At 43.9% G+C, this 24,379-nt stretch overlaps 1 protein-coding gene across 6 annotated transcripts in view; it reads left to right on the forward strand.

Moving 5' to 3' along the window:
* The window catches only part of TRIM2 (tripartite motif containing 2), a 176,528-nt gene that overhangs the window by 136,062 nt on the left and 16,087 nt on the right, over positions 1 to 24,379 (forward strand). For all 6 annotated transcript variants that reach the window (XM_053658480.1, XM_053658481.1, XM_053658485.1 and 3 more), the window contains 5 exons: positions 7,799 to 7,950; positions 9,161 to 9,341; positions 10,201 to 10,924; positions 22,353 to 22,456; positions 22,687 to 22,854. In XM_053658480.1, the coding sequence (XP_053514455.1) occupies positions 7,799 to 7,950; positions 9,161 to 9,341; positions 10,201 to 10,924; positions 22,353 to 22,456; positions 22,687 to 22,854 (1,329 nt within the window). The remainder of the gene's footprint in view (positions 1 to 7,798; positions 7,951 to 9,160; positions 9,342 to 10,200; positions 10,925 to 22,352; positions 22,457 to 22,686; positions 22,855 to 24,379) is intronic.

Genomic DNA, 24,379 nt, shown 5'->3' on the forward strand with positions numbered 1-24,379 from the left:
AATTTCAAACATATTTTGTGCTACTGGAAAGCACAATACTGCTGCAAACTCAAGGGAACTGGCATGCATCGCCAAATAATTGACTCACGATAGCTACGTAACTCGAAGGGGCAGCACTGCGTGGATGCTAAGAGCACAGGCTTTGCATCCAGACTGCCTGATTCAGACCCTGCCCTTCAGTGTGTACTCTGTCAGCTTTGGCTAGTGGCTCTCTGTGCCTCAATTCCTCGTTTATAAAAAGGAAGTAACAGCATTTACCATGTAGGAAAAATTTGGGAGAATTAAATGGTTAAGTCCTATAAAGTGTGTAGTAAGCTCCTGACAAATGTTAGCCATTAAAATTACTTCTAACGAATAACTTTGGTCCCCTTTTTTAACACAACGACCACTTCAGAAGTGTTTGAAACTGCTTATAATTAAGACTCAAGTATAAGAAAACCACTGAAGCAACATGAGATTGTTTGCGCAAAGCAGTTACAATATTATTAGGCATAATTGGTGTTTATATGTCTTATCACAGGCCACTCTCTCTGCTTACTGTGCTACAGCCTCACTTGCCTAGAACTTGCCACATGGTTTCCCACCTCTGGCCTGGCTGGTCTCTGGTCCTTATTCCTGGAATGCTCTTTGGTTTCTCTCAATGTGGCTATAGCTCATTCCTATCCTTCAAGTATCAGCTCAGGTTTCTCCTCCACAGAGCAGTCTTTTCGAACTGCTCTGAGATGCCACTTCCATCACCTAGGAATGCACATCACATCACGTCCTGGTTTCTTTCACAGTACTCACCACACCCTGCATCCTTCATCTGTATAGTTGCTGATTTATTGATCTTCTAGCTTTTCCTTTTGGAAAGGGAGCTTCAGGAGGGCAGGGACCATGTTCTCATTATACCTTTAGCTCTAAGGACAGTGTCTCATATACATAGACAAATGGAAAGCACTGGAGACCAACCAGATGAAAACAAGCAAATGCTATGTATTCTGAACTTGTAATAACAAGGAATCAGCCACCATCGCTTGCGTTTTGGCAGAGACTTGAAGGTAGGCAAGGAGTAAGTATGCTCAACAGTGGAAAAAAGAGAAGGCTTCAGGGGTACCCTGATGTGAGGCTACTGACACAAGGAAGCTGGAGGTGGGATGAGTAGAAGGGAATAGCTGTATGATTGGTTAGAGGTACATATTTGCCTTCCTCTGATTGGTCCTGAATTGGGAGCAGAGACAAAAATTAGGGAAGCTGTCAGTAATCCAGTGCTAGCCATTTCAGACCAGTTGCTACCAAAGTTATTGTTTAGCTTTTTGGACTGTTACTAGAGATAGTAACCAATCTGACTTCCTACAAATCCAACTTACAGCAGGCTGACTTCCTGGACTGTGTATTATAGACATGGAGTCAGTTTCCTAAGCAGGTTGTTGGTCAGAGTTCTATTTTTGTATATGGTCTGGCCGTTGTCCATTTGTAGAGTTAGTCTCTCAGAAGTCAGTCAGTACCTATTTGTGCTGATTGAATGTGCTGGACACTGTGCTTGGTTTCTTACATTCCACTTTGCAAAGGAGGTGTTAGTCACCTTTGTTTTCTAGATGAAGGCATAGACCAGAACAGTTTAAGTCATAAATGTAAGTGTCACATCATAACACTAGACTCAGAGGAAAGAGTGCCCTGAGCTTTTTGGGAACTAAAATAAGGGAGACATCATGGATTACCTATCTTCATTTATATGAGAGCACATCAGGCTATCAGTAACTAGGTCTTCTGCACATTGTACTCCAAGGGAGAGTTACCGTGTAAGTTTTGTGAAAGGAACTTTAAATAGTGCCTTCAAAAGCAGTGTGAGCATTCTCCTTATGACCATTTCTCATGCTGGCGCTTAGTGAAAGCTGAGGCTGTCTCCTCTGGAGCTCACATTCTAAACGCTGGTCTGGGACGGCATTTCTCTCAAGTACGAGTCCCCTTAATGTGTCATCAGGCACATAGCTCTCTGGAGAGCAGACTTGGTAGGGGAGTAAAGTTTTAGAGTACAGTAGGAGACCTACTATAGACCCTAGTCTACATTTGGGGTGAAAGGGCCATCATTTAGAATGAGAAATAATGACAAGCAAAAAGATTGCATCAGTAAGTAAAGGCAAGAGTGTTGCGGAATTCAGGGAAGAGCTTGTAGCTCAGTGCAGCTAGAGAATGGAGGTGGGGCGGTGGGGTAGTGGGGCGGGGCCACAGGCAGCTGGAGAACCCTGGATGAGCCTGGGAAGAAAGATGGGGAGAAACGGTGATAGAGCTGTGAATGTCATTGAGAAAATGTTTGACCTGAATTTCATTAGCAATGGGGAAGCATTAAAGCCTTTAAACAGGACATGAGTATTTTAGGGGCATCGTGGAGGGATGGAGTAGCAGAGACCAGAGGCTGCGAAACCAGCTCTGAATTTACTGAGTTGTCCAAAGGAGTGGAACAAGAATAGCATCAATGGGCATGAAAAAGAAAAGATGACTTTCAGAGAAAAGAATACTCTTTCAACTGAGAATCTGACTTCCCAAAATAAAAAGGCATATGCTAAAATCTGTAACTAAGCTATTAAGATTGTGAGAATTTAAGCAGTTAAAATTGGTCATATATTAAAAACATCACTATATTTTCTGATCATGTAAGCCAAGACCCTGTACCACCATGCACTCACGTGACATTAGTAACATGGAATAGAAGAAATCCAAATCCTTTTTAAAAAGCTTACAACTATTTAATCAAAGAAAAAAATGGGAAAATTAGACAACAAAATATTGAAAATGGAAGCCTCGTCTATTAAATGTATAAGGTAAAATCAAATCTATACTCAGGAAATTTTATAGGTTTAGGTATTTTTCTTTATTGAAAAAGAGTTCAATTCAGAAAGTTAGGGAGAACAAAGTGAATATCTGGGACAAAAGAAAAAATATTAAACTTACACAATTTAAAAATAATGAGGTAATTGAGTGAAATAAATCTAAAAGCTGAATGTTTTAAACAAATTAATTAAATAATTTGACATCTGATAAAGCAGTAAAAGAAAAATATAAATAAATCAAATCAGGACTAATAAAGAGATATCAGTACAGATAAAAAGATTTTTAAAGGAATAAATCCATTCTATGTGCTAAAGGCTTATAGGTTGAAAGTCTTGAATGAAGTGGATGATCAGGAGAAAGTGAGTAATACTGATAATCTTGAAAGAAAGTGGCAAAAGTTAATTTAAAATCCTTCAAACCCGTATAGAACAGATATGATTCATAGTGTGTATACTTCTGGGTCATAAGATGGAAAAATGGCCAGTTCACTTAAGATATACTCACAACCCTGACACCAAAATCTAGTCAGGCAAAACAAGAAAAAAATATTAATCATTCAGTTTATCAAAGTAGCTGTAAAATTCTTAATTAAAATACCCCATCAAATTTTTGAGCTCTCTACACGATCTCAGAGCTCCAGGAACTAGGAAGTGCTGGGTGACTTGGAGGGCCCTGGATGCCCCTTTAGGGAACTTGGGTGTGTCCGAAGTCATAGGGAGCTATTAAATGATGTTAGGCATTGAAACGCCCAGGTAAGGTTTGCATTCAGCTCATTTGAAAGTTGCTAGAGATGTGATGGGAGAGGGGAGAGTAGAGGGGAAAGGGGATGAGCCAGGGGTTGGGGGGGCGGGGAAGCACTTGCAAGCCTACTGGGATAATCCCCCAGGGGGCCTGGCCCAGAGTGGCCAGAGGGAGATGGGAGAAGTGGGCCCTGTGAGAGGTGATAGGCTGGGAGGACTGGTGGGGTCAGACGCCTCCCAGGTGTCTAGCTCGGGTGCCTATGTAATCAGTGGTGCAGCCAACTGAAACAGAGGTTGACTCTTTAAAATTACTATGATTTTTTTTTAAATCAAATGGCACTGTGGATCCTAGAGAAACTCTGGAAAGAGAAGTATGTCATTAGTGCCTGAAAGACACATGGAAAAGGATTACTAAAGATGTATTTCCTGGTTGCCATAGGTTGCTAGGCAGAAACTCTCCCAGAGATGCTAATTTCAGCAAAAGTAAAGCATCCTTTAGGTCAGAGCTTTACTTTCTACCAAATGCATCAGATCAGATCACACTAAAAATGAAACCTAAGAGTTCGATCCTCCCTAAGGAGAATGAAGCTATTGAAAGTGTGTTTTGAGCATTTTCTCAATGCTGGGTCATTGTGACTCTTTGGAATTGTAAAATTTATAAGCCAGCAAGAGGCCTTGGAAAATTAGCAGCATGTCTCAAATCATTCTATTGTTTCATCGTAGACTGTAGGAGTTCACGGCTGCTGCTTTGAAACAAGGGTCCTCATTGCACATTCAAGCCAAATGCATACGATATTACAAATAAATTGCTGCAGTTAATTGTCGTGGGTAAATCTTTAAAAACATTTCAAGCGTCTGAAGGTTAATAAAACCCTGTAATTAACAATAAAGCAGGATGTTGCTGCCATAAACTGCCTGGTGCTGATTAGCACATGTGGATGAAAGCCTGTCATTTGCTCTAAGTGCTGTGACACAATCTGTCCTCTAATTAAACTGCCATGGCTGCATTGTCCAAATACAAAGAAAATGGGAATAGCGGTCAGTAATTGAAGAGGTTCTTTGCACCTAAAGCAGACACTTGAGCTCATGCCTTGTAGTCCCAGAACGCGAATGATCATTAAACCCTACTTTTGCTTGCTTAGGCCTTGCTAACAGGAATGTTAAGAGATGCAAAGGAGAGATCCTCAGCCAGAATGCCCTGCCAGAAATGAGTCCCCACTTCCAGAAGCGTCAGGGTTGGTTGCAAGGCCCTGACTATACATTTCAGCAGTTAGTAATGCACATGGTCCTGGATCATCTTCTCTCCTACTGAACACAAATGGCAATGACCTGTCACCAACAATAAGCTCCTCCAGGCCTCTGGCCTCCCCCTCCCCCTCAAGTACCAGCATCATCTCACTCAAGATGGATGAGCTCAGCTCAGTCTCGCACCTTACACGATTAACTCTCAGCTTGGCTCAAAGCTGTCAGAACCTAAGCACAGGTATTTGAGAACTGACTAGCTGTTGATACTTCAAAATGATTTCAGGAACACTTAGCATCCTGAATCAGGGACAATAACTTGGGTCTGCTGGTGTCTCTTTAAAGCAATAAAAATTTTTTTAAATGGAGGTAAAATTCACATAACACAGACTTCACATTTTAACCATTTTGAAGTGTACAATTCAGTGGCTTTTAGTATATTCAAAAGGCTGTGCAAACATCACCACTATCTAATTCTAGAACTTTTTCATTATCCCCAAAAGAATCTCTATACCCATGAAGCAGCCACTTATTTACCCCTTTCCTTCCTTTCCAATTTGCATGCATTTTATTTATTTTTCTTGCTTAAATGCTTTGGCTAGCACTTCCATTACATTGTTGAATGGAAGTGGCAAGAGACACTCTTGTCTTGTTCCTGATCTTAAGTATGTATGGCATGAACTGTGGATATTGTAGATGCTCTTTATTCAACTGAGGCAGTTTCCTTCTATTTCTAGTTTGATTTTTTTCATCATGAAATGGTGTTGGATATTGTCAGATGCTTCTTCTGCATCAATTGAGAGGATCCTGTGGATTTTTTTCCTTCATTATATTACTGTGATATATTACATATTTTGATTTTTATATGTGAACCACCCTTGCATTCCTGGGATAAATCTCATTTGGTCATGGTATAATTTTTTTAATATACTGCTGGATTCAGTTTACTAGTACTAGGAATTTTTGCATCTATATATACATGAGGGATACTAGGCTATAATTTTCTTTTCTTTTGATGTATTTGGCTTTGGTGTCAGGGTATTACTGGCCTAATAGAATGAGTCAGGAATTGTTACATCCTCATCACACTTTTATGAAGAATTTGGAAGAATTGGTATTCTTTGTTTGGTAGAAATCACCAGTGAAGCCATCTGGTCCTGGATTTTTCTTTGTTGAAAGTTTTTTTGAAGACTGATTCCTCTCTTTACTTATGATAGGATAAAAAATGTGAATTTTTTATCCTATCATAAGTAAAGAGATAAAAAAATGTGAATTTTTTATCCTTCTTTAGGCACTTTTGATAGTTTTTGTGTTTCTAACAATTTGTCCACTGTATCTAGGTCAGTTCCTTGGTAACAACTGTCCATATCACTCTGTTCTCAGTTTTGTTGTTATTTACACAGAACCAACTTTTGGCTTCATTGTTCATTCTATTGTTTTCCTACTCCTAATCTCCACTCTAATCTTTATTTCCTTTCTTCTGGTTTCTTTAAATTTAGTTTGTTCTTTTTTCTAGTTCCCTAAGGTAGAAGCTTAGGTTATTGATTTGAGATCTTTCTTCTTTTTAATGTAGGCATTTACAGTTCTAAATGTTGCTCTGAGCGCCATCTCTCATAAGCTTTGGTGTGTTGTGTTTTCATTTTTATTCATCTCATAGTGTTTTTATAGTTCCCTTGTGATATCTTCTTTGATTCATTATTTGTCTGTGCCAGGGAGCTTAACACAACACAAATGCATTCTCTTACAGTTCGGGAGTTCAGAAGTCTAAAAGCAAAATGCAGGAGGGGCTGTGTCCTTCTGGAGGCTTCATAGAGAACCCATTTCTCTGCGTGGTTTAGCTTCCAGAGGTTGCCTGCATCCCCTCAGCTTGTGACCTGTCCCTCGGACCACCCTAGTCTCTCGTTTCTGTTGTCTCACCTCCTACACTGTCTTTGACCCACCCCGCCTGCCTCCTACAAGAACTCGTGCGATTACATGGGGCCCAGCTGGCTAACCCAGCATAACTGTCCATCTCAAGAGCCTTAACTTACTCACATTCGCAAGTCCATTTTGGCATATAAGGTAAACATTAACCGGTTTCCGGAATTAGGATGTGGACATCTTTGGGGCGCCATTACTCAGGGTATCATACCTGCTTTGCTGTGTATTCTTTCTACAAGTCTGCATCCCTGATGGGAATTATTTATACGGTTCTGTACTATTTGGGCTTCAACATCTGCCCTGCTCACATGCCCTGGAAGAGACAGTGTGAGCATCATATGACTCCACCATCCTTAGCATGGCAAGACTTGATGAATTGCCGATCTCTTTTCTGGTGAATGACCTATTGTCCCATGGATTTGCCTTTTACTAGCCAGTGATTCAGTTCTAATGAATTTGGATGGAGTAGCACAGGCACTAGAGCCAGTTTCTTTATTTTATTTTTCCCCTTTATATATAGGGACAAGCTTTATATATACTTATTTAATTATTTTTTATTAAACTTATTGGGGTGACATTGGCTAATGAACTTATATAGGTTTCAGGTGAATGCCATTCTTCTCATAACTTTTTTCGCAAAATAATTATTTTTATAAACTATATTATTCATGTTACTATTTAATGGGCTTATCCTTGCTTGTAATAAATTAATATTTAAACTTTTCCTGTTTCAGTTTTTAAGTGATAATTATCTATAGATGTAACACATAAACTAAAGTGCTTTGCAGTCCTCGATCACTTATGAAGAATATAAAGGGGTCCTGAGACCAAAAAGTTTGAGCGCCACAGCCCTGCCCTGTTTTGCCTTAGTGCACTGGTCACAGGAAAGCTGGTTTTGTGACCTGAGCAGCAGCGTTGGAGTCTGATTGACACCTGGCACAGAAACGTTTATCCTGCCTTTTCTCCTGTGAAACTGGACACACGATGGCCAACATCCTGGGGAGGCCGGGAGAGTTAGATGGCAGAATGCGCTTAGCCCTCACTCAGTGGCACCAGTCCTGGCATTGTTCTCGTGTGACCCACAGGTGATGGACTTTTACTGCCAGTCTTGTGAGACCGCCATGTGTCGGGAGTGCACCGAGGGGGAGCACGCGGAACACCCCACGGTGCCCCTCAAGGACGTGGTGGAGCAGCACAAAGCCTCACTCCAGGTCCAGCTGGACGCTGTCAACAAAAGGTGCGCACATCTGCCCCTGGCTCCCAACCGGTCGCCTGTGCGTCAGGCGTGGCCTCAGGGTCTCTTGTCTCAGCGAGATGGTAGGTTCATGTCACCTAAATCAATTCTTTGATCGTGGTCTGTAATCACAAACCAGTGAGTGGATGGTCGTCCCCTGCCCCTTAGTAAAATTCTCCCTTATGTTAGGAGTGGTGGCATTTTTGTTTTACTGCCTTAGGATGACTATGAATAAAGCATCCTTGAGAAAAATGCTCTCAGACGGCCTCTGAAATGAGTGCATGAATCCAGGCTTTCCGAGGAGCCTCTCTTACCCGCTCTTGACATCCTTAGAGGCCCGTTGGGCCGCCTGTGCCTGGCTCCTCTCTGCTTCCGGGCAGCAAAATGATACCGGGCAGTGATTGCTCCATTTTCCTTATGTCTCGCTACCTCTGGGCTCTTTTTCTGCCATGGCATTGAAGGAACAGAGTAGCTGCGTGACTGTATGAGAAAGACCAAAGAGAGGAAATAAGTAGCCAGTTGAAAATCAGTCTCTTAACAGCTGTAATGAGAAAGTGTGGCTATTCTATATGCATGAAGAGAATGTGGAAACTTGCAAGGACGTCCCAGGGAACTCTGAGTTTGGATAAGTTTTTCATGTGATTGGGAAAAAAGTTGCAGCTGTGTGTTTAGAATAGTGGTTCACGGCCACGGGTAGTTATACACCCATCCTCCCCACCCCCAATTCCCTGGGGACAATTTAGTGTCACAACTCTGTGTGTGTGTGTGTGTGTGTGTGTGTGTGTGTGTGTGTGGCGCTAATGGCATCTGGTAAAGGACAGGATGCTGTTAAACATCTGTAAGGCACAGCATGGTCCCTTGCAACACAGGATTCTCCCTCCCAAATATCAGTAGTATCAGGATTGAGAAAGCAAGCCCAGTTTTAGAGGATGAGGGAAAGACAGGCGTCCAGAGAGCTTCAAAGCTTTGTCCCGTTATTCGAAGCAGATGACTGAGGTCGGCTGAAAGAGGCACAGATCCTCAAAGCCTCTTCTCTCAAAGGCTGAAGTTACATCTTATGCCTTTTGTTCTTCAGTTGTTACTTCTTAAAAGATGATGACAGGCACATACAATGTGTTTTTTTTTTCTTCAGAGAATAGTGTTTAGATAGATGTTTTTTTTACTACTTCTAGGTTGATGTTAAATAATAATGATCTCTAACAACTCTCCTCAGGCTCCCAGAAATAGATTCTGCTCTTCAGTTCATCTCAGAAATCATTCATCAGTTAACCAACCAGAAGGCCAGCATTGTGGACGACATCCACTCTACCTTCGATGAGCTCCAGAAGACTTTAAACGTGCGCAAGAGCGTGTTGCTTATGGAACTGGAGGTCAACTACGGCCTCAAACACAAAGTAAGGCTCCAGCGGTTCTCACAGGTATCCCGGGAGAGACCCGATGTCTGGGGCGCGGCATGGTCCTTGCTTACTGTGTCCCAACAGCAGCAAAGGGGCCTCAGAGGGGTCCTCAAGTGTCACTGCTGCACAGTAAGCAGGAGTTTTCACTAAACGGCATATCCAGCTATTTTCTTCCTTCCCATTCTCAGCCAAACTCTCATTCTGTGACCTTAAGTCCCCATTTACACTTCGACACAAGGCAAGGTTGAATAGAAAGGAATGCTTTCAGGATTTGGGGTTAAACTGGATTGTTTTCCTTCCTTAATCATAATGTCTAATAGTTTGTTAATTGCTCTCTCACCTGCACCAACCTGTTAGTCAGCTTCTAAGTGAGCATGACTGCAGCCTTTGTTTGGCTTTGCCTGTCTGATCTCAAAAGCAGGCACGAAAAGCTTCTGAGATTCAAGTGTGGAAGAGTTTTCATTCCTCTGGTTTCTGTTCCTTTAAGAGGTGACAGGGGAGCTTTGGACATTAAGGAAACATACTGAATAATGAATATTTCAGATGTCAAGCACGCAGACTGTTTTCCAGGCTCTCGGTGGCGACGTTTCTGCTCCACTCTATCAAAAACACATGACCCGAGAAGTATGTGTGGGGGAGAAAGGGCGAGGCGGAAGGGAAAGGAGGTAATGGGAATGCAGTGTGGGACGATGCATCAGGGCTGGGTTCACCAGTGAAATTAAACATCCCTTGCCCAGAGCCACTGGCGTGGGCAGGTCCAGAACCGGTTCCGGCCCACCCACGGAAGGCACTGCCCCTGTGCGCGCCCCAGTCCGGTGCTGCTGGAGGCACTCACCCGGGTGCATTTTCTCTGCAGGTCCTCCAGTCGCAGCTGGATACTCTGCTCGAGGGGCAGGAGAATATTAAGAGCTGCAGCAACTTCACCGCGCAAGCCCTTAACCATGGCACGGAAACGGAGGTGCTGCTGGTGAAGAAGCAGATGAGCGAGAAGCTGAACGAACTGGCGGACCAGGACTTCCCTCTGCACCCGCGGGAGAACGACCAGCTGGATTTCATCGTAGAGACTGAGGGGCTCAAGAAGTCCATCCACAACCTCGGGACCATCTTAACCACCAACGCCGTGGCCTCCGAGACAGTGGCCACGGGCGAGGGGTTGCGGCAGACCATAATTGGGCAGCCCATGTCCGTTACCATAACAACCAAGGACAAAGACGGGGAGCTCTGCAAAACTGGCAATGCCTACATCACGGCGGAGCTGAGCACGCCCGACGGCAGCGTGGCAGACGGAGAAATCCTGGACAACAAAAACGGCACGTACGAGTTTTTGTACACGGTGCAGAAGGAAGGGGACTTCACCCTCTCTCTGAGACTGTACGACCAGCACATCCGAGGCAGCCCGTTTAAGCTGAAGGTGATCAGGTCGGCTGACGTGTCTCCCACTACTGAGGGCGTGAAGAGGCGTGTGAAATCCCCGGGAAGTGGGCACGTTAAGCAAAAAGCTGTGAAAAGACCCGCAAGCATGTACAGCACTGGAAAAAGAAAAGAGAATCCCATCGAGGATGATCTGATCTTTCGAGTGGGTAAGGAGGCGGCGCTGTACCAGGCTGAGGGGTTGGGGGCTAACCTGGGGAACCATTGCCAATGGGAACATTGCAGGTCAGAACTTCTACCTGAAGGTGTTGGGACATACCAGTGTATTTTATTAGGTGAGCTTATGCGGTCTTATTCTCTGGAGATACTATGATTTATTCCACCCCCCTCCTTCTTCCTCCCAGTTCCCCCCTTTTCCCTCCCTTCCTCTTTCTCCTTTATAACACAAGGCTGCATGTTCAGTGTAGAAAGTTAGAAACCAAAAATAAGCAGGAGGAGAATTAGAACTGTCCCAGCACTCATAATCCGGAAATTTTAGAGGAATGTTGGCAGTCTTTTACCTCCCTGTGGTAATGAATGCCTTTGGAGTAATGCAGACGAGCCCAAGGGCGGGGAGATTGTTCTATCAGATAACCTTCAGTTTCTCTGAAATCTGCCGGCTACCCCTGTGGTGTGGGCAGAGGGTCCGATGCCTCCTTGTCACTGCTTCTGCACTACTGTAAGGGCTGGGGGCGGGGCAGGGGTGGGTTGCAAGTTGGGGTCACTTCCAGCGTGTTGGCCGCAGAGCAGCCCCCCAGTGGGAGGGAGGGTGGAACCCTGCAGATGGAATGGGGTTGGGGTGGAGGAAGAAGGCTCCCAGTGAGCCAGGAGGTTGGGGTATGCAGACAGCCCATCCCTTTTCTGATGTAGTGCCTGTGGTTTTTGTTTGTTTTGTTTTGTTTGTTTGTTTTCTTTCTTTTTTATAATATATTTTACTGATTATGCTATTACAGTTGTTCCATTCCCCCTCTTCATTCCCCTCCACCCTGCACACCCCTCCTACCCACATTCCTCCCCTTTAGTTCATGTCCATGTGTCATAAGTTCTTTAGCTTCTACATTTCCCCTACTATTCTTGCCCTCCCCCTGTCTATTTCCTCCCCTCTGTCTATGCTACTTATTCTCTGTACCTTCTCCCCCCTTCTCCTCCTCCCACTCTCCTGTTGCTAACCCTCCATGTGATCTCCATTTCTATGGTTCCGCTCCTGATCTAGCTGTCTGCTTAGTTTGCTTTTGTTCTAGGTGTGGTTGTTAATAACTGTGAGTGTGCTGTCCTTTCACTGTTCATCTTTTTTTTTAATCTTCTTTTTCTTAGATAAATCCCTTTAACATTTCATATAATAAGGGCTTGGTGATGATGAACTCCTTAAACTTGACCTTATCTGAGAAGCACTTTATCTGCCCTTCCATTCCAAATGAAAGCTTTGCTGGATAGAGCAATCTTGGGTGTAGGTCCTTGCCTTTTATGACTTGGAATACCTCTTTCCAGCCCCTTCTTGCCTGTAAGGTCTCTTTTGAGAAATCAGCTAACAGTCTGATGGGAACTCCTTTGTAGATGACTGTCCCCTTATCTCTTGTTGCTTCTAGAATTCTCTCCTTCATTTGAATCTTGGCTAATATAATGATGATGTGCCTTAGTGTGTTCCTCCTTGGGTTCAAGTTCTTTGGAGCTCTCTGAGCTTGCTGGATTTCCTGGAAGTCTATTTCCTTTGCCAGATTGGGGAAGTTCTCCTTTATTATTTGTTCATATAAGTTTTCCACTGGTTGTTCTTCCTCTTCCCCTTCTGGTACCCCTATAATTCGGATGTTGGAACGTTTAAAGATGTCCTGGAGGTCCCTAAGCCTCTCCTCATGTTTGTAAATTCTTGTTTCTTCATTCTTTTCTGTTTGGTTGTTTCTTTCTTCCTTCTGGTCCTCTCCATTGAGTTGAGTCCCAGTTTCCTTTCCATCACTATTGGTTCCCTGTGCATTTTCCTTTATTTCACTTAGTGTAGCCTTCATTTTTTCATCTAATTTGTGACCAAAAGCAACCAGTTCTGTGAGCATCCTGTTGACCAGTGTTTTGAACTGTGCATCTGGTAGGTTGTCTGTCTCTTGGTCACTTAAAAGTATTGGCTCTGGGGCTTTGATTTGTTCTTCTGTTTGAGCCATATTTTTTTGGTCAGGTCGTGCCTGTTATGTATGAGGGGCAGAGCCTTAGGTGTTCACCAGGGCGGGGCAACCCAGTCACTGGGCTGTGACACTGTATATGGGGGCGGGGTCAGAGAGGGAACAATGGCACTTGCTCCACTCTCTCTCAGATTTCAGTCCCCTTTGCCGCTTCCCACAAGCAAATTGGGCCCTTCTTGATGCTGGTTCCCCGGTGGGTGGGCTTGTGTACATTCTAGGACTCTGTGGGTCTCTCCAACAAATTCTTCTGTGAGGCTGGGAGCCTCTCCTGGCACCTCAATCCCCAGGAATGTTTTCAGTCAGTGCTTTTAGGCTTTATTTCCCGTTGCTGTGGCCCTGGGTTGCACAGTCTATCTTGCTGCCTGTTTTTGCCTGGTTTATCTGCCTGTGAATGGGTGTTCGTGGTCATCCCTACACCTCCTGAGCTCCTTGGTCTGGCAGCCACCGCATTTTCCTGCCTTGACCTCTCTCTGCCCCTCTTACCGGTCTGGTTGAATGGTTGTCTGACTTCCATGCAGTTCAGTTTTCTGTCTGATCTGGTTGTGTTTTTGTTTCTAAATCTTTGTTGTTCTTAATTTTGGTTGTGTGAAGAGGCACAGTGTTTCTACCTACACCTCCATCTTGGCTGGAAGTCTGTAGGTTTTTTTTTTTGATAGTAAAACAAATACTTATTGAGACTGATGTTTCTTTTAATACAAAACAAAAATTTATTGAGTTAAATGTTATTTTTAGGTGTTTATTTTCTCGGTAAAAAGCAAGCTAGATGTAAACAAACAATGTGATAATTCTTAAGATAAAAAGACTCTTTAGTTACTGCTTCCAAATCAAACGCAGCCTGCTTCTCTTCCCGCCCTTCAGTCCCTTATCACAGAACCTCTAAAAGGCCGCTGCCCCGAGTATTAACTGACATGCGTAGAAAAACAATTCTATGGTTCAAGTATATTGGGGGAAAGCTTGGCTTAAGTGAAGGAAACAGATTTTTTTAAACTGCAGAGCCTGTAGAATTTGCTGAGGTGCACAAGTTTACAAGGCAAGGGAGCACTTCCAAACTTTTCTGACCATAGAACTTTCCCCAGGGAACATCTTGGGTGGATAACTCCTTGGCACATTCCTGGGCAAAGCTGCTTCATGCCAACACGTGAGCCTGAGTCTTGGTAAAGACCAAGCCACATGTGATGTGACATGTCTGTTGTCTGCTCAGAGCGTGGAAACCTCGTACGGCCACTGGCCATTTGTGCAGTGTGGGTGCAGAAATTGTTGACTGCCCACCAAAGCAGAGAGGGCGAGCTGGGGTGGGCGAAGGACTGGGAGCCTCCCAGGCCTGCCACACCGGTTCTGCCACTTACGTGACACTTGGGCAGGTCTCTCAGCTTCCCTAGACTTCAGTTTCCATGTCCATCAAATGAAAAGGCAACTTGTCTGCTTCTGAGAACTGTTCTCAGTTTCAAGAGTGGTGGCCAGCATATAGGAGGAGCTAAATAAGTGAAAAGTATTGTTTTTGCACATGCAATTCAGGTTGTTAGATTTTTCCTACTACCTTCTCAAACAGTTTAACTCACTGCTGTCCACCGATCTCCTGCATTAGGAACAAACTCAGTCTCTAATTCAGAAACCCCCACCCCAAGCCAAGGACTCCGGTCTCCTTGCCCGGGCGGTGTGCACAGTAGAGAAAGGCTCAGACCTGAGTCTGATTGTGGCCCTGATTCTCTTTGCCCACTGGGCAACTGACTTACCCTTTCTTAACATGGTTTCTTCCTCTGTAAAACAAAGGAATGAAGTATTACCAACCCCCAAGGTGGTTGTGCGGTTGAAAGAGAGCTCTCGTAATGTGGCCGGCACTTACCTGTGTAAAGCAAGTGCTCAGTTCCTGGTAGCTGTTATTTTACTGTTGTTACTATCAATCACCATTATCGCCTCCTGTGACTCTCACCTGAGTAAAGACACATTTCTCTTGGGGGTATTTCCTCTCCAACTACATTGACTTTGCATTCCCAGCTCCCACCCTAGGGAGCAGGGCATCTGCACTGTCCCCACCTACCCATTGAGAAATGCAGCATTAGTGATTCGTTGACCCTGGCAGGCAGGTGTTTAAATGTTCAAACATCTGTAAAGTGCTTACAGCAGGGCCTGGCAAGCAGCTCTATGTCTACATTTATTAAGGAAGTAAAGATTCCATCTCAGTTTGTTCAGGCTGCCACAGACCAGGTAGCTGAAACAACAAAATGCATTTTCTCGAATTTCTGGAGGATGAAAGTCCAAGGTCAAAGTGGCGGCAGGGTTGGTTTCCTCTGAGGCCTCTCTGCCTGGCTTGCGGGTGGCAGCCTTCTTGCTGCCTTGCGCTCCCATGGCTGTCCTCCTGTGCATGGGCACCCCTGGTGCTTCCTGCTCTTCTTACAATAAGGACACCAATCACATTGGATTAGGGCCTCACCCTTGTGGCCTCATTTTAAGTCAATCCACTCTTTAAAGATCTTATCTCCAAATACAGTTATTTTATGTGCTACAACTGGAACTTCCACATATGAATTTTGCAAAGGAAATAGTTCAGCCCACAGCAGGTGCTAAGCACCCCAGTATGTAGGGGCAGAAAGGAAAGCAGGTCCTACTGGCCTGTTCCTCTCTAACTTTATGTTCTAACCCAGAGTCTAGCTGAAAGAGGCCTGTTACTATGCAATAATATAACTCGAAAACATTGCTAGAGCCCTTAGTGCCTGCTGGGTACTATGATAGGGGATAGGAATGTAGAGATGAAAGAAATGAGGTCTCCTCCTCAAGGAATTTGGAGTGACATATTTATGGCCAACTAACTCTCAGATGGTGGAGTAGGTGATGGAGAGCTACAGAAATGAGGAGGAACTTAAATGGGACATGAATGATGGATACAACTTCTCCAAGTTGCCAGGTGGAAATGGCATCCCAGGTAGAGGGACCAGTGTGAAGGGCAAAGGCAAGGGAAAGAGGCATGAACACGGTTGATGTTTTAGGGGAACATATCTGTGAGAAGATGTGGGTGGGCCAGAGGGCAGAGGAGCAGACAAGGCGTTGCTGGAACCCCTGCTCCTGGAGCTCCAGTGGGTGTTCACAAGGGGCGCCTTCATCCACAAAGCCCTTTCCCAGTTGTATTCTTCCCTCAGTACCACTTCCTCTTGTATGAGACACTGTAATTACTGTTATTTATGCCCGGGGCTTATTTCCCAAAAAGATAATAAATTGCTTCAGGGCAGGGATGATGTCTTTAATCATTTATAATCTTCAACAATACCCAGAAGACTATTTTGCATAAGTCCATGGCCCATTTGAAACAGGGTCAAGTAATGACCTACTGCATGATTTCACTTCTCGCTCACCGTGCTCTGCACGCTCACCCAGTTTCGAGGCCCAGGGGCACCCAGACCAGGCAACGGGCAGCCGTTCACAAGCCTGTGGCTCTGCTAGGCACTGTCAGGCAGTGCTGGCCTTTGAAGAATTTGTCTTCTCCACATGTATGCCATTGGCTACAAGTGGGTGGAGCTTATATCGGTAATTAGAAGAGTTCCACTTCCTTTGTCAGTTATTTTGGTTTAGAACTTTGTTTCTTTGTAGAGTCAGGCTATCAGGTATATGATAATCGAACATTTGTGATTGGAACAGTCCTTCTGTGCATGAGTTAAAGCCTGTCACATGTAATCCACAATTCATGGAAACTCAGCTACCTGTCTGATGTGGCAACCGTGATTCTGCTGTTGTGGCACTGACTTCATGTTTAAAGATGCATAGTTTCATTATACATGGGTTAGGAGTTCATTCAACAACCCTAAATAACATGTGTTAATGTTGTGTATTCATGAAAGCCAACTGTCACTTTTTGAGTGATATGAAAGATTTTCAGGGGTAAATTTGACTCAAATTTTCACCTTCCTCACCAATTATCCTGCCCCAGGTTAGATGTGACTTTGCCATTTGAACACCAGCTCTATGCCAGACCCTTGGCTGGGTTAGGGTATAAAGAGAGGAAGGAAATTTGATCTAGAAGAGACCTAAATTTGATCTAGAGGAGACCATAGTCTAGGAGGAGACAGACATGGGAAAAATGTCCCTTCAGTATGAATCAAGGCAAGGAGCTGGGGGAGGTGGAGGAGGAGCCAGACGGGCAGTGGGGAGTCAAGGAACATTCCTGGAGTTGAGCAGCATCTAAACCAGTGGCTTTGAAAGAGAGTCTGTCTGATGGAAGGAAGAAAAGGGTGGTGTGAGATGAAAGGTAAGCAGGTACAAAGATGAGCAGGTACGAAGGTGGGAGATGGAGCTGTTCAAGGAACTGTAAACAATTCCATCATCCTCGGGCATCTGGCGAAGCAAGACGCAGAGAGGAGGCTGCGTTTCCTTGATTGGGAGCTGGAACTGTGTTCGCTTGAATTCCTTGGGCTGCTTGGTGAAAATTATGTGTTTACAGAATCAAGACCCCTGGGGGAAGGGCGGGGAATCTGCCTTCTATAAGCTCCAGTGAAGCTTGTACACACTGAGGTTCGGGAACCATCCATAGGTGGGTGATTGGGAAGCATTGAACAGGTGTAATGTAGTGACTCACTGAGCTAGTATTTATCTACAGAGAGCCTGGGGGCACCATAGAGGATGTGTTGGAAAGGTCTCCAGGACGTAGGAACTGCTTTCTATTGCAGGAGTCACACGAGCCAGAACTGAGGGTGATGCTATGGCGTGGAGAGGAAGGAGCAGATTTGTAAGATGCTTAGGAGCAAGACTTGGTGACCAAATCCAACTTCTAGCTGTTTGACTTGAGTGCCGTAGGGTGTGAGGCAGCAGAGTGAATGATGGCTGGGGCTGCGGATGCTGAGCTGGTCCCTGAGTCCCAGCCCCAACGCTGCCACTTTCTTACCTGCGCGATCTTGGTTAAGTCGCTTAACCTCTCAGTGCCTCAGTTTCCTCCCTAAAAAGGGGATTTAAAAAAAACCCTACCTACTAGGGGTTTGAGGATTGTATGAATTAACACAGGAAAGAGCTAATTAGAGTAGTAAACTCTAATTTGAATAGTATCCCATACATTCTAGAGAAGCAGCATAGGTAATACTAGTTACATATTCATAGTGGTGGTATAGAAGTAACAGTTAACCTAAGTAGTTAAGAACACGCTAAGAAAAGAGCACAAAAGCCTGATTGCCTGCTTTGAATCCCAGCCTGCTATTCATTAGCCGTATGATTTAGAGAAAATCAGCCTCTCTGTGTTCATTTGTAAGGTGGGGGTGATCTTAATGCACATGTCACTTGGTGAGAATGAAAATAATACATGTCGAGCCTTAGAACTGTGCAGGCAAGTAATAAGGCCATTATCAACCAAGATAAGGAAAGTAAGAGGAAGAAAGGTGTGTTTCAGTTTAATCGTCCAGGTCGAAGTGTCCTGTAGGCAGTTTGGGTGTGGGTTTGGAGCTCAGCAAAGAAGTCGGGGCTAGACATGAATTTGGAATTGAAACGTACTGAAGTTACATTAAAGCATGAGTTTCAGTGAGATGTCAGAGATAGGCCTTGCGGTTCTGGGAGGAACGGCCAGGGGCTGGAGGCAGGAGGCAGGACCAGACCTTCTCCGGGCCAGGCATTGTGCAGTCCACTTCCACATGTCCTCTTACTTAAAATCTTTAGCAAGTACACTCTGCTTTCAGTTCCTGATGTCCCTCCGGTGTCACAGAGCCACTATAGCATAGTTGGTGGTGGGCTGGAGTCAGCCTATGGTGGCTCTCAAACCACCTCCCAACTCTTTTTTGTGACTTCATGTTGGAAGCCTGAAATCAGCCAAGAGGGGAGCATTTACATCTACAAACCGGCCAATGTTGCCGATCAGAGCTCCTCTCCCAGCCCCTGGCCCTCAGCAGTCGAATTTCCAGGACAATGTCTAATTTATTCTTACTGTGGAAGGAACAGAGGCTCAGAGAGCTGGGGCAGGAGCCCGAGCTGCCTGGGACGCTGTTAGATCCCAAGCTGCCTGTGATTTTCATGCCTGTGCCTTTTTAATTGCACTGTGATTCCTCTTCACCTAAAATGTCCTTTAACCACTGTGGTTTTCCAAAGTTGAGCTACTTGATACCTCCCACCTCTGAAAACTTAATGATGTGCCCACAGTGAATGAGTCATCGTGTTTCTCTGATATTGTATTGCAAAACAGTCCTGAATGAGTGGAGGGAAGCAGCTTAGAGCATCTGTTGACAGTGATTCCTTGAAACCCAGGGATTAGTTTTCCCCAGCGAGCTGGTCTTGTCAGCTGCTAAAGAAAGTCACTGAACAAAGGGAAGCCAGAAGACGTGGGAGGGAGTGAAAGAATTATGGTTGAATTGTTTCAAAATATGTAATTAATACACCACACCTTAGCGAGGCCATCAGAAGTGTGGAAAGAACCACTCGTTTGTACTGTAGAGCAGTGTGTATTCTTTTAATATAAAATGGGTGTGTGTAAAGTCACTTGGCATGAGTTCAGAGGCTTTACAGGCAGATAGGATCTTTTATGCCCATCTCCCCTGCCTCACCTCTGCAAACCACCACCTTCTCTCCCTAGAATCTCAGAGGAAGGAGACATACTAGTTTGACGTCTGAGGTCATTACAGGCACCCTGCCCTCACCCACCTTGAGCATTCACCCTTGGGGCCTGTTTGTGCATGTCAAGTGGGAAAAATGCCACGGATGCTTACTGAGCGCTAGGTGGGCACTGTGCCGTGTGAGAGGGGGCGGAGGGGGCCCCCGCCCAAGGGGAGCTCACAGGCCAGTGAGGGAGACGGGACTGTTCCACAGCTGAAATAAGGGATGGAATTTTCTAAAGGACTTAATGGAGAAAGCACGATCTGTGTGATCCCAAAGGGTAATTATCCTCATCTCAGAAAACTGGTGTTCTCAAGTCCAGTTAGAAAGAAGCACGGTGTGTATCGGGAAGAAAAGGGTAATGTAAACCTCCTAGTCTCCTGGTCAGGAGAACCTGGGTTTTAGTCTTCCGTCTGTGTCTACTGCCCTTGCCATGTCTAGCTTTGATTTTGCCTCCATAAAATGGACCGGCAGGTAATATTTACATTTGCTCAGGGGGATGTTGTAAGGCGTGCATGAGAGAAAGTATATGAAAGTGCTGTGAATACTAAGAAGCCTTTCATTTTCCCATGACGTAATGAGGGTTGTAATTTACTCAGATATTAATGATTCATTCAGGCATGTACTCACTCAGCAAACGTGTATTAAGCACCTGCTTGATGATCCTGTGAGAGACCTCCTGTTTGGCTCACTTGCATCATCCCATTCTAAGTATCTAGGTTTCCTTAACATTCATTTTTCTCATTAAATTGAGCGTGGCGGGATTTACAGTTTTTAATCCCCTATTTCAGCCCAGGGCCCTGTTACCTCTCCCTGTAGTCTGTAATTTTCCTGGAGGTGTGGGTGGGAGTGACCAGGAGGGACACAGATGAGAGGAACTGTTGACTTAAAAATTCGTTTTGTGCCTCATCAGCTCGTTAAACATCTGGGGAAAACAAGTTTAATTACCTTATGGAATTGTTGCCCAGTTTTTCATAATTACTTTTAAAACCCGAGTTACTTGCTTTACTAGCCAAACGTTACCATCGAGTGAAATCTTTTCCATCAAAGTGGCAGGAAAAGATTTTGTAAGTCCTCTCTGTGTTTTGTGTTACATTTATGTTTGTTATGTAAGAACTAATTTTCATTATATATTTAGACTACTTTGGAGGCACTTTTCTATAGACTCAATAAAGTCTACTAACGATCTTAAAGAGTGAAGCATGATCCCAAATTATTTCTAACTTCTGGAATTTCTGTTGATTTTATTTGGGTCTCAAGACCTTCTGTCAACATTCGGACCGTGGGCATTTCAGTGTAACGATGATGTGCTGTAGTTCTGCATTTCTGCCCAACATTGAGGTTTTCCCAGTTTAACTGCTGGTGAAAATGAGTATTCGTTGTCCCTCTAGTTAGAGTGTGCTGGCAGTTTCCTTCCATCCTCAGTGGAATCGCTGAGATCCTGCTGTGCTTAAAAAGTACAAATAGAGTTTTAAAAATGACAATCAACAACTCTAACAAACGATGCTCTAATGTTCCTTAGAATCGGACCTTACACCAGCTATTTGTAAACTGAGCCATGTGGCTTAAGGAAGCAGATTAAAAAATACATATTATAAAATTAAAATGGCAATGCCTGTTCCATTTAGCTCTTTTTAAAACATATAAGCAATTGTGGACTAACAGATGTGCCTCCAGCTCTGTGATTTCATTTACATGTGGGGCAACAGACTCCAGCTCTAGTGAACTGGGGACAGAGAATAAGAGCTGGGCCAGCACATCACCGGGAGCTCGGTAGAGGCTGGAGGACCCCCTCCTGGCGGTGTGGCCTTTTGCAGCAGAGCCCCATTGCTCTTCTGCCCCAGTATTGGCAGGTACTGAGCAGCACACGTTCGGGCAGCGTCTTTCTTTCCCTTGTTCTGAATAATACTGCTGTGCGGTCCAACCGAGCATCTTTGCCTACTCTTTCCTAAGCCCCTGAACTGATGTCTAAAAACAAAATATCAAATTGCTCATTTGAATATAAATGAAATTATAAAGCAGAGGCACAGCCTTCTCTCTCTATGAAAATTTTAATCTCCCCGGCTATTTCTGAGCAAAATTTATTCTGTTCCCAGCCATTATTATTTACATGGTCCTATTGAAATAAGTTGTAAACACTTCTTTTGAAACAAAAACAGGCATCTGTTAACCCATAGATTTTTTGGCTATTTTTTTCTCCTGCCTTATCTCTCTCATTGAAGAAAAAGTCAGTGAAAATGAATATATTACTTGGCTAAATTCACTTTCTGTTGCTTTTCCTCTTTATTTAATCCAGAAAGTGCTCTGTCAAGGTATTTTTTACATTTTAGTACAGCCTGTGAACCCACAGTCTATGAGATGCTGAATCTGTGAAAATAATGCAGAAGTAAGTCCAGTGCATGAAAAGCAGCCAGTTTATAACAGCTGGGCCTTGCGGTTTGTTAAATGCACTGAAAGTCAAACGTCCAGGTTTCTTGTAAGAGCTGCCGGGTGAGAGGGTAGGGTTTTGGCAAAACTCTAAGGCGCCCTCCTATTGCAAATTCTCAATTATAAAGTTAGTTTTTGTTTTGGTGTCTTTGTGGAATCTAAATCTATTTAAATCATATTAATATGCAGCTACAACTTAGCCAGAGGAGATTGGCATTTGCCTGAAGGAGTGATTTACTGAAGACTTGATTGTTCTGAAAGAGAGTTTAGTAGCAGATGGGTCATGGGGAGGGGGGTTCTCTTGTTGGTTTTTTCCTCTTTTTTGCAGTATAATTTTAAAACAATGCATTCTCAGGTTACCACTGGAAGCCTGAGTAATTCTCTTGCTGAAACTGAGACATGTGATTCTCTATTGCTTAATTTTTGTGATTTTATCATTTATTTTTAGGTACCAAAGGAAGAAATAAAGGAGAATTTACAAATCTTCAAGGGGTAGCTGCATCCACAAGTGGGAAGATATTAATTGCAGACAGTAACAACCAGTGCGTGCAGGTATGGCCTCTAACTGTATACCTCCAACAACCGGTGGGGATGGCATAGGTACCGTTGCCTGTTTTCCTACTTAAGACTTGAGGTGCGTAGTGCAAGGAAAGCCTAGAACGTGTGCATGGACTCCTGTGCAAACAGGACTGGCAAGCTCTGCCCTGTAGTGCAGGTGACAAGTTTCTGGTCTGTTTCTTCCATGCGGGTTCTCATGTGAATGAATGTCATTTGTTTTACAGATATTTTCCAATGATGGCCAGTTCAAAAGTCGTTTTGGCATACGAGGACGCTCTCCCGGGCAGCTGCAGCGGCCCACAGGGGTCGCTGTGCATCCCAGTGGGGATATAATTATTGCAGATTACGATAACAAATGGGTTAGCATATTCTCTTCAGATGGGAAGTTTAAGGTAAGATTAACTACTGAGTAACCACTAAACAGTAGAGAGAAGGAATGAGAAATACAAAATGAAATTTTCCTTTTTGAGATCCAATAAAGTATTCAGCAGTTCTTCATATACAAAGACACCTAGACTGTGTCACATCTAACTTTTATGAAGTGAGCATAGCAATAATATTGGCATCAGTCTACTCCTGTATATCCAAAATATGGCTTCATTTTATAAAGCAGTTATGTTACCCAGTCAATTATTTAAAAGATTTTATTGATTTATTTTGAGAGAGCAGAAGGGAGGGAGAAAGAGAGGGAGAGAAACATCAATGTGTGGTTGCCTCTCATGCACCCCCACCTGGGGACCTGACCTGGTGTGCAACCCAGGCATGTGCCCTGACTGGGAATCAAACTGACAACCTCTGGGTCCGCAGGCTGGCACTCAATCCACTGAGCCACACCAGCCAGGGCCCCAGTCAAATTTTTTATGCCATCATATGTCAGGGTTATTAAGAGGCAATTTATATTTCCCAAATTAACCTACAGGTTGTCATTTATGAAGTGGCTTCTACTTTTTCAGACCCATGACAGGTACATGGGGAGAAACAAAATTGTAAAACATGGTCCCCTCCTTTTACAAATATACAAGCCCCTTGAGAAAAAGAGATAAACACACAGAAAACGATGCATGTCAGCCTTTATTCCATCATCCATTGTTTGGTGTGATCTCAAAGCAGAGCGTTAAAGAATATAGTGTAAGAATTGGAAAGAAAATGGGGGCTGGCTCCACAGAGAAAATGCAAGTTGAGCTATACTTCGAGGGGTCCCGTCATTTGATATCCTGGCTGTCACTCCTGGTGTCATCTTCTGTGTCTTCAGCAAGTCACCCACGAGTAGAGAACTCTCTGGTGATTACAAATGTCCCTCCTAAGGTGTCATCAAAGAATATTATCATCCAGCCCATTTTCTACACTGTTACAGGAAGATTATGAGAGCCCGTGTCAAAGGTGCTTTTGAAAGCCTCATGCACTATGCCTTCTATATGCCCCTGTCCAACCTTCTAGAAGCTTCTTTTCAGTTGACAACATGAACTTCAACTCAGACCAACCCATTAGAATTTGTTTGGTAAATTATATAACTCTCTCAAGCTTTGATAGCCTCATATTTCAATATGGGACTTGGGTAAAGATTAAATGAGGTTTATTTGTGGATATTGTATGTGTCTGATATGAAATAGGCATCAAAAATGTTCTTTTCCAATGCTTGTAGTGAGTCTGTTCAAAAAATGAAGTCTGTTCAGTTAGCTATGATTTGGACTTTTTTTTATTTTTACTTTTAAAATTATTTTTCAACTACAGTATTCTTTCTTTTACTCCCTTCCCAGCCCACCCCCCATGCCCCCCACCTCCCTTTTTCTTTCCACCCCCCTTAGTTGTTGTCCATGTGTCCTTTATGCTAGTTCCTGTTGATTTGGGCTTTGTAACCTCATATGCCAGCTGCCAGTGGTCATCGTTCCTTGTCTGAGGATGGACGGTGCTCTTGAT

The sequence above is a fragment of the Artibeus jamaicensis genome, unplaced genomic scaffold (genome assembly GCF_021234435.1).
Source record: "Artibeus jamaicensis isolate MK-2021 breed Jamaican fruit bat unplaced genomic scaffold, CSHL_Jam_final scaffold_537, whole genome shotgun sequence".
NCBI classification, from domain to species: Eukaryota; Metazoa; Chordata; class Mammalia; order Chiroptera; family Phyllostomidae; genus Artibeus; species Artibeus jamaicensis.